General features: G+C 34.9%; 1 protein-coding gene across 1 annotated transcript in view; it reads left to right on the forward strand.

Annotated features, from left to right (window-relative positions):
• The window catches only part of CYLC2 (cylicin 2), a 717,154-nt gene extending 709,835 nt beyond the window's left edge, over window positions 1–7,319 (forward strand). The window contains exons 3-6 of the mRNA XM_049894954.1: window positions 718–758; window positions 1,985–2,106; window positions 6,264–6,582; window positions 6,718–7,319. Coding sequence (XP_049750911.1) covers window positions 718–758; window positions 1,985–2,106; window positions 6,264–6,582; window positions 6,718–7,319 — 1,084 coding nt within the window. The remainder of the gene's footprint in view (window positions 1–717; window positions 759–1,984; window positions 2,107–6,263; window positions 6,583–6,717) is intronic.
• The last annotated feature ends 3,869 nt before the right edge of the window (window positions 7,320–11,188 follow it).

An 11,188-nucleotide genomic window follows, 5' to 3' on the forward strand; every position in this document is an offset into this window, starting at 1 on the left:
AAATTTATTTCTTGAATTTTTCTATAAAACCAAAACCAAACCTACTGCTGTTGAGTTTATTCGGACTCATAGCAACCCTATAGGACAGAGTAGAACTGCCCGACAGAGTATCTAAGGAACGCCTGGCAGATCTGAACGGCCAACCTCTTGGTTAGCAGCCGTAGCACTTAACCACTGCTCCACCCGGGTTTCCATAAAGAATATAAAACTCAAATTCTATGTCATTACTTATGGTGCATGCTGACTTACTTACATACACACACACACTCACATATGCACATATATGCCATGTAATGATCTGCGTTTGGCTAAGTTCTTAAAATATTTGAGGATAGGGTTTTGCATGATGTTTTCAACAATTATGTCTTTGTTCAATTTAAACTGCAGGAGAATTTTGAGCATGCAATGAAGAAAATTAGTCAATCATGATTTTACAATTTTTAAAAATGTATTATATGTTCCAGATGGGGAAAGTTGATGTATGTGTGTGTGTTTGTGTGTATGTTTATATTTTCGCCCACCACGGTTTAGTTTTGTTCAAGTCTGTGTTAAAAACACACATTTTCTTATCTCTACTCTTTTAGGGATGAAGCATTTTTACATAATAATGGCAATATTTCTCAAGTTATTGGTGGCAAATATTAATAAAAAAATAATCATTAAATACATTCATTTTGTATAAAATCATTAAAACCGCTCCCTTTTGCTTTTTTATAGCCAAAAAATAAACTTTGGAACATATGACAATTACATTCCAGGTAAGACTTGTGACTTAAATATTCAATATTTATTTTAAAAATATGTGATTAATTTTAGGGATGATTATTACCTTTCATTCAAAGCAATAAAACAAAATCTGCCAGGGATATTATTAAAAATCAACTTTTTATTTCCCAAGGCACCTTTCTCATGGGCTCAAGGTAACACTTTACGTATTTTAATTTTTAAATCCAAGGAAGATTAAGCATATATATTCATCAGCATGAAGCTGAGCACATTGACGTGCTAGAAATCACAAAATCAGATCATTTTACAACTGAAAAGCAATGTAAAATTGGAGAAACAACTTTCCATCTACTTCAGGAATCTCTTCTACTATATTCCTGATAGATTGTACCTAGTTTATACTTGGCCAAAAGTTTCACTACTCCACAAGCCAAGTCAATTTGATGTTTAATGGCTTAAATATTAGGTGTTTTCCTCATATTCGAACTTAAAGTCTGTTGTCCTCTTCTAAATTCTTGCCATTGATCCTGATTCTGTCCTTTAGAGATTCACAGGACAAGCCCTTTCTTCTTGGAAACAATAATATGCCAAATATTTATATACAGTCATTTCTCTCATTGGTCTTATTGGTAGCCTAAATGTTTTCAATCATTTCTGTTATAATTTCAGGAAGCTTCATCCTCCTACTCACCGTTCTGTGGATACTCTTTATTTGTCGATTTTCTTCATTAAATATGTCACCCATGACAACGCAGTTCTTGGATGTGTAACATTTGCATCCGGGAAAAAAAACTAATAGCTAAGAGGATCTTAAATATAAGCACTTAGATTCAAACACATATTTATTAATATTTTATGCCTGGCAATGTGCCAAGTATTTTGATGGCTACAAAGTAGTTAACATATTTTGTGCTCTCAATGTAATTACATTCTAATCAAAAGAGCATAAAGCAAAAAAAAAAAATCTAAGCTGGAAGAGATGGAAAAATTTAAACAGAATCAGTAAAAATTTGTTTCTTTCCTTTTCTATTACAGGCTATGTCAGTTTGCTCAGTGACTATACAGTTATTCGTAAAACTGGCCAAAATAGAAATATCGTGTTTTATTTTCTCACACAGATAGCACAGCAAATAAATTAAACCATAATGTGAATCATTTTTTATTCATTTATATATATATTTTACTTACTAAAATTTAAGTTCTGATGAAATTTTAACCATTTACTTCAAAGAGTTTGTTTTGTTCTTTCTTATTTTAGTCAGTGAATTAAGCAAAAAATCATGGAATCAGCAACACTTTGCCCTGGTATTTCCAAAACCACCCCGGCCAGGAAGGAAAAGGAGATCAATGCCTTCCAAACTGCAAGCAAATGCAGATAGTGTAAGTATTAAAAACATCATATAATTTCACTAGTAATAAACTTGAAAAATCATTCACACACATACACAGAGCCACAGGCACACGCACATGCATATACACACATACACACACATACATATACATGAGGACTTTCTGCAATGACAGAAATAGCTTATATCTTTGCAGTCCAATGTGGCTTTTGAACACTTGAAATGAGGCCGGTGCAGTTGAGAAACTGGACTTTATGTATTATTTAATTTTAATTAAGTTTAAATAGTCACATGTGGCTATTGAATACCACGTTGGGCAGCACAGTTAAAGATAATTCAAATTCTACTATTTGGGAGAAAGTAGATATATTTTATGTAGTTTTTACTGTACAAAAATTTCCCTTTATTTCACTTTAACTAATTGTTCAGTATCCCCCATATTACAGAACTTATTTAAGGAACAAGCACAGAGAGCTGGACAAACAAATGCTACAGTTAGCATGAGCAATCAGGAAATAGTCCCCAGTTGGAGAAGTCCCCTCATTAGAATCATGGAGTTACAGTATACCTTGCTACATATTATTATACATTATACATGAAGTTGATGCTTTCTTATATCCTATAATACAGAGTTCAGGATTTGAGTACTGGAAAATAAGTATTTTCCATTACTTCTCCACCATGGTGTGAATCCTATCAATGAACAAGAATAACAGCAATCTGGAGTCACCCATGGGAGAGGATAATATTCAAAGAAAAGCATCTCCAGATAAATGTATCATAAACTCTTGTTTATTATAGGAACATTTATCCTATCGGTAGTTTCCAGGTTTCTTGTATCTTTTCTTTTCCTTTCTTTCTTTGTTCAATTTATATGTTCATTGAATGTTAACATTCTTATCAAAATTATTTATTTTTGCCATTAAGTTTTGGCATTCATTTGGTTAGAAGTTGAGAACAAAAAGCACCATTCTGCAAAAATTAATGTCACTAAATATTATTGATTTTCACTTATCTGATAATTTTTTTTCTTTATCTGATAATACTCAATTTGTATTTTGCCAAGAATGTGGAATTTCAGGCTTTTGCCTCTAAACATGTGTAGCTTTCTAACTTTCAGAGATCATGAAAGTGAAAATAGAAACCAAGATATACCTAAAGCCTGAAACTTGTTAATATTGTGTTGTCGTTGTTGTTAGTTGATGTCAAGTCAGTTCAGATAGACAGCAACCCTACGTACAACAGAACAAAACACTGGCAGGTCCTATGACATCCTCACAATTGTTATACTTGAGCCCATTGTTGTAGCCACTGTGTCAATCCATTTCATTAAGTGTCTTCCTCTTTTTTGCTGACCCTACACTTTACCAAGCATGCTGTCCTTCTCCAGGGACTGGTCTCTCCAGAAAACATGTCCAAAATACATAAGATGAAGTCTCTCCATCTTTGTTTCTAAGAAGCATTTTGGCTGTACTTCCTCCAAGACAGATTTGTTCATTCTTCTAGCAGTCCACGGCATATCCAATATTCTTCAGCAAAACCATAATTCAAAGGTATCAATTCTCCTTTAGTCTTCCTTATTCATTGTCCAGCTTTCACATGCATATGAGGCAATTGAAAATACCATGGCTTGGGTCAGGAGCACCTTAGTCCTCAAGAGGACATCTTTGCTTTTTAACACTTTAATGAGGTCTTTTGCAGCAGATTTGCCCAATGCAGTATGTCATTTGATTGCCTGACAGTTGCTCCCATGGGTGTTGATGGTGGATCCAAGTAAAATGAAATCCTTGACACACTCAACATTTTTTCCATTTATCATGATGTTGTTTATATATCCAATTGTCAAGATTTTTGTTTACTTTACGTTGAGGTATAATCCATACTGAAGGCTGTAGCCTTTGATCTTCATCAGTAAGTGTTCCGAGTACTCTTCACTTTGAGCAAGCAAGGTTGTGTCAACTGCATAACACAGGTTGTTAATGCCTCTTCCTCCAATCCTGATGTCATGTTCTTCTACATATAGTCCAGCTTCTCAGATTATTTGCTCAGCATACACATTGAATAAGTCCGGTGAAAGAATACAACCCTGGCACACATCTTTCCTGACCTTAAATCACGTAGTATCCCCTTGTTCTGTTCAAATGGCTGCCTCTTGGTCTATGGGGAGGTTCTTCACAAATACAATTAAGTGTTCTGGAATTCCTATTCTTCCCAATGTTATCCATAATTTGTTATGATCCACACAGTTGAATCCTTCTGCATAGTCAATAAAAAACAGGTAAATATCTTCCTGGTATCCTCTGTTTTCAGCCAAAGTCCGTCTGACATCAGCAATGATTCCCCTCATTCCATGTCCTCTTCTGAGTCTGATTGAACTTCTTGCAGTTCCCTGTCAATGCACTGCTGCAACCACTTTTGAACGATCTTCAGCAAAATTTTGTGTGTGATATTAAAGATATTGTTAGATAATTTCTACTTCCTCTTGGATCACCTTTCTCTGGAATGGTCACAAATATGGATCTCTTCTAGTTGGTTGGTCAGATAGTTTTCTTCCAAATTTCGTGATATAGATGAGTGAACACCTCCAGTGCTACATCCATTTGTTGAAATATCTCAATTGGTATTCCGTCAATTCCTGGAGCCTTGTTTTTCACCAGTGCCTTCAGTACTCTTGGACTTCTTCCTTTGCTACCAGTGGTTCTTGATCATATACTGCCTCCTGAAATGGTTGAAAGTCAACCAATTCTTTCTGGTACAGTGATTCTGTATATTCCTTCCAACTTCTTTTGATGCTCCTGGCATCATTCAACATTTTACCTATAGATCCTTTAATACAGAAACTCGAGGTTTGATTTTTTTCTTCAGTTCTTTCAACTTGAGAAATGCTGAGTGAGTTCTTCCCTTTTGGTTTTCTATCTCCAGGTCTTTGCACATTTCATTATAATACTTTGTCTTTTTGAACACCCTTGAAAACTTTGGTTCAGCTCTTTTACTTCATCATTTCTTCCATTCACTTTAGCTACTGTAGATTCAAGAGCAAGTTTCAGAGTCTCTTCTGACATCCATTTTGGTCTCTCCTGACTTTTTTAATGACCTTTTACTTTTTTTCTTATATGATGTCTTTGACGTCATTCCACAACTCACCTGGTCTTTGGCCACTAGTGTTCATTGTGTCCAATGTATTCTTTAGATGGTCTCCAAATTCAGACGGGATATACTCAAGGTTGTAGTTTGGTGCTCATGGACTTGTTTTAATTTTCTTAAGCTTCAACTTGAACTTGCATATGAGCAATTGATGATCTGTCCCATAGTCGGCCTCTGGCCTTGTTCTGACTGATGATGTGGAGTTCTCCATTGTCTCTTTCCACAGATGTACTTGATTTGATTCCTGCTTTTTTCAGCCTATGAGGACCAAGTGTATAGTCACCGTTTATGTTGTTGTAAAAAGGTATTCACAATGAAGAAGTCGTTGGTCTTGCAAAATACTGTCATGAAATTTCTGGTGTCATTTCTATCACCAAGGCCATATTTTCCAACTACTGCTCCTTTTTTGTTTCCAGCTTTTGTATCCCAATCACCAGTAATTATCAATGCAACTTGATTGCATGTTTGATCAATTACAGACTGCAGAAGTTGGTAAAAATCTTCAATTTCATCATCTTAGGTGTTGGTGGTTGGTGCATAAATTCAAATAATTTTGTCCTATTAACTGGTCTTCCTTGTAGGTATATGGATATTATCCTGTCACTGACAGCTTTATACTTCAGGATAGATTTTGGGATGTTAAATATTAGAGAACAATAAGTTTCTGAGCTAACCTAGGGCTGGAGAGTGGTGGGAAAGATATTTCAAGAGTTCTCAAGAATACAGCATCTCAAAACAAAACAAAAATATCTCCTGATTTTGAAAAGAAGCTTTGATATGTCACGATTCATTATAGGTCCACACTAATTCTAATGTAAAATCTTGAGAGAATTATGAAGATCCCCTAAACTGAAACTGTGCCCATATTGAGGTATGACTGTAAGTCAAAATAAGAAAATTGAAAAAAGCAGAATAAACTGTAAAATCTACAATTTAACTACTGTTTATCAAAATCTAAATTATCTCATTGTATTTGGTATGTGACAATAAAGAGTGTATAAATCACACACAGGTTGTTCATCATTATTTTAAACAATATTTCAGAAACATGATGAAGAAAAGCCAAAGGAAGGAAAAAGGCGACCATTATGGATGCACCGTTCTTTAATGAGTATTTCCGAGAGACCATCTGTTTATTTAGCTGCCAGGAGGCGGCCCGTATCCAAACCAACTTCTACCCCCAAGAAGTCTTCGAAAGAAGCAGATGCAGAGAAACATTTACCTCCAGAAATAGGTAAGAAAGGTAAAGAAGACAAGAAAGCAGACAAAAAGGACAAATCAGACTCAGAAGCAGAATCCACAGATTTAAAGGGGTCAAAAAAGGGTAAAAAAGATTTAAAGAAAGGATCTGGAGATGAAAAAGGTATTACAAGAACAGATACCAGAAAAAGTAAAAAGGCTTCAAAGGGTAAAGGGACAGATACAGATACTGAAAGTGAGAAAGGAGGTGTAAAAAAAGATAAGAAAGTTTCAAAGAAGGGCAAGGGTTCAAGTACAGACACTGAAAGTGAAAAAGGAGATGCAAAGAAAGATGCCAAAAAAGGCAAGAAAGATTCAAAGAAGGGCAAGGGTTCAAGTACAGACACTGAAAGTGAAAAAGGAGATGCAAAGAAAGATGCCAAAAAAGATAAGAAAGATTCAAAGAAGGGCAAAGAGTCACCTACACCAGCTCCAACTGAAAAGGAAGGTGTAAAGAAAGATTCCCAGAAAGACAAAAAAGATTCAAAGGGCACGGATCCAGCTACAACACCTGAAACTGGAAAAGGAGATGCAAAGAAGGATAAGGGCAGTAAAAAGGATAAAAAAGACGCAAAAAAGACTGATGAGAAAGATGACCAATCAAAGGACAGTGACAAGAAAGACGCAAAGAAGGATTCAAATAAGAAAGATAGTAAAAAAGATAAGAAAGCTGAAAAGAAACCCAGTGCCACAGACAGTGAATCGAAGGTTGACTCCAAGAAAGCTTCAGTAAAAGATGCCAAGAAAGATGCTAAGAAAGATGCCAAGAAAGATACTGACACAGAATCTGCAGATTCAAAGAAGGGTTCAAAGAAGGATGCAAAGAAGAGTGATGCTAAGGGTGCAAAGAAGGGCAAGTAGGCCTTGGATAATAATTCAAATGGAAATAATAGTTCAAAGGCATAGTTGATGAAACAATTTTAGTAGTGTGAAGCTGAATCTATGAGTGAAAAAGAGGAATCAAAGAATTAATCAAACAATATTTAAAAAGAGTAAAAGAATACAAAGAAGCACTCAAAAGATTGATAAAAATATAAGAAAGATCTTAAGAAAAATTGAAGATTGAGGCTCTGTTTAATACGCTAAATTTGAGGATACGAAGGATTCAATGAAAGATGCAAAGACAGATGTAAAGAAGAAGGTTCAATTACGGATGTAGAAGGCAAAGGCAATGAATCTGTTGATACAAAAAAAAAAAAAGGTTTCAAAAAAATCCAAAGAGGCAAATATTAAATCCACAGATTCAAAATTTCCAAAGCTCCCTCCATAGATTTAAATAAAAGAGTCATGAAAGGAAGTCAAATAATTTTTCAAATTTCTACTTTTGAGTAAATACAAACTAAAGGTAGCATTACTCAATGAGAGAGAGAGAAGAAAAGAATAAGCAAATAACATTGCCTCCTTGTAAGCCTAACCCACCAACTTCCAAGTTCAAACAACTGCAGCCCTGTTGATGGATGTTGAATGTTCCACCTCCAAGCCAAGCTAGAAACATCTGGTAAGTGAGTTTGTTTTATTCTAAGCCAAATGTGGATAAAGAAATAATTGAACCAAGTTAAGTGTTTGAGTTGATAATGATCTTCCATATAGTATTTTTGTAACTTACTGAATAGGTTTTTAATTAAGCTTTATCAAGTTTGGGATTTCTTATGGTAAAAAATACTTAAACAACTTGGTGAGATCTCTAAATAAGTGAAACTTTAAAAAGTGCCCATGAGGAAAATTTAAGGGAAATAGAATTATTTAGTGTGAGAGGGGGGAGACTGGCTTTTGATTTAAGAAAATTTTAACAATTAGTTATCAAAAGTTTTTTTTTTTTTTTAATTCAGAAAATAGTGACTAACTTCTCTATTTGGGGAAAGATGAAAATAAAAATTATCCAAATTATCAAGAAAAGCAATTTAAATGAAACATATGAAGGGCTCCCTGCTAAATTGCAAAATGCTTACAGGAATTTAACTTAACAGAATGTAACAGAGAGTGACAGAGTAAGAAAATCTAAATAATATTATTTAGATGTGAATATAATTAACTTTTTATTTTTTATAATTATATTAAACTCTCTTGCCAGCCACAAGCCCTGTTAATATGAGTAAAAACAAAAAACAGTATAAAGCAAAGCAAAGTAATTCCTTGCCCTTGCCAATTAGTGGCAATTCATTGTCTTCTGATTGAAAAGCATTCTCTTTCAGGTAAACTCAGTGGTGTTGTAGAGCTTGCTAAGTGATTTCTCGCTCCTTTACCCTTCCCAATATGGCTTAGCTCCCTGTGAACAGTGAGGCAAATACCATTGCCTAGCTACTTCTATCCCCTAACTTGTTTTATCTTTCCTTGTAGCATGTGCGTCTTTCTCTGTCTACCCACCTAACCATCTATTCACCTATCCACCTATCTGACATTGTTTATTACATTGTTTATTATTGCCTGTCTCCCCCACAAGAATGTAATGTCTTGCCTGCTCTTTAAGCATTGGCCCTTTTTCCCACCTTATATACTACTTAGGATCAAAGGCAATTATAACACATGTTCCCCCCGATGGTCCCCATGTTGGTGATCTGGTTCAGCTATAACACCAAAAAGATTCAAATCATGTCACTTCTTCCCGCCAAGTACCTACTTACTTTCTCTCTTCCTTTTTGGCTTATAGTAAAAATCTATGTTCAGTTTTTCATACTTCTCTGGAAATGTCAGTATCACTGTAAGTATTTAGGGAATCTCTTAAAATACTTTTATTCTCTTTTTTTAAAAGACCCTTAAAATTATTTCTTCTGCGGGATTAAAAAAGTCAGGTTTTAGACTCAAAGCTTTAAATGATTCTTTTTCTACATGGTGTCTGGCCCCCCCTTGAAACCTCAAAATGCTTGATTAAACAGGGAGCCTTCAGTGTGGAAGGGTTTACACAGAAAGAATATTAATTGGAGAATATTCCAATAAGTATTATTTAATTAACGCAAATAACAAAAGAACTTATTTTTATTAACACAACCTTTCCAAACATAGCTCTTGTGTACGAGTGTTACATTTCAGAAGGATAAGTTGGAAGCTGAAGTCAAAGATTAATATAGTTGGAAAAAGCAGCTTTCAATATATGTGCTGGTTTTGCTAAATACCATGTTAAAGGTCTTTTATCAACTCTTGATAATAAATACTGAAAGTACAAAAGAGCTCCTGTCTCTGTCATTCTACGGAAAGGCACCAAAACCACCAAGAACCTACATGCAGCCAAATCTAATCGCAGTATTTCTTCATCCTAGTAGTCCCTATTCTTTTTTCGGTCTATATTATTTCTATAAGATATCTCATCTGTTCCCGTGGCTTAATATACTATTTGTATGCTTTTTTTTACACTACATTTTAAATCTGGTACTGATCTCCACTGAATTCCAAATTCATATGTACTTGAATGTCTTTCAGGCATCTCAAAGTTAATGTGCCCCCAAAGAGAACTCTTGAGACCTTGCCACCTAAACTGGTTTCTCCTCAAGTCTTCCCAGCTTAGTAAATGGTGATGACATCTAACCTGTGGCTCAATCCTAATCTGGTGGGTCATCTATGATTATTTCTCTTTATTTACCCTTTACCCTATTTATTATTAAATCCTGCCTTGTCTGCCTCCAAAATATTTAAATTGATCAACTTCACTCCATGTCTACTGCTTCCACACTCAAAGTGTGATCAAGCATTGTATTTCACTTGGAAAACTACAAAAGCCTCCTAAATGTTCTCCCTACTTCATCTCTCACCACTACCACCCCACATTCCATTCTCTACACAGCAGCCATCATGTTCCTCCATTGATCAAAACCTTCTAGTGTATTACTACCACATTTAGCATCAGCCTTTCTCTTACTGTGGTTTATAAAGCCTTAAATGATCTGGCTGCTGACAACTCCTCTGCCCTCACGTATACCACTTCATCCTTGTCTACAATGTTCTTGTCACACTGTAATATGTTTTATATTTAACCATACTGAGATAACATTCCATTATCAAACCTTCATACATGTACCTTTTGCCTTGAACATTATTAGAACTTCACATCTCTGACTCCTTCAAGTTATTCGTTCTGCTTCAGTTTAAATTTTACCTTTCCAGACAAGTTTTCACTACATACCTTTCCTCTTGTTACTCACTTCCCTATGACACAGCTCCTCTATCCCCTAACTTCCTTTATTGTTCCATGTATGTGCATCTGTCTCTTATCTATCTACCTGTTTATCCATCTATCCACCTATCTAACCAATATTTTTTATCTATTATTGCCTGTCTCCTCCACAAGAACACAAGGGAAGTGAAATTATGTAACTTCTTTATTGCTATATCTTCAGTGCATAGAACTGTCTCAGACAAATGACACACTCATTAAATATGTTAAGTGAATCAACACAGTTAGGGGTCTCTAGTGGAAATAATGGTTTACTTCTGATAGACTTTCCAAAACTCCCAAACCTAAACATGCTAGTCTTGGCAAAGTCAAACTAAATGATTAGCAGAGTCTTTCCAGAAAATGGAAAGTTCTAAAGAAGGAAATTTTGATAGCAGTCATTTGAAAAGAAGACTAGAATGTTCTGTCATTTTACTGTGATAACATGGGAAATTTACAAACTATGTATGTGAATCTAAGGTTGTTTCTATATCCACTGGCAGATTTTTTTTTTTCTCCCACCTTCAATCTTTTTTTTTGTTTCTTTTGCTTTTCCCTGAATATGTGATGACCACTGAACATTGCA

The sequence above is a fragment of the Elephas maximus genome, chromosome 9 (genome assembly GCF_024166365.1).
Source record: "Elephas maximus indicus isolate mEleMax1 chromosome 9, mEleMax1 primary haplotype, whole genome shotgun sequence".
In the NCBI taxonomy this organism is placed as follows: Eukaryota; Metazoa; Chordata; class Mammalia; order Proboscidea; family Elephantidae; genus Elephas; species Elephas maximus.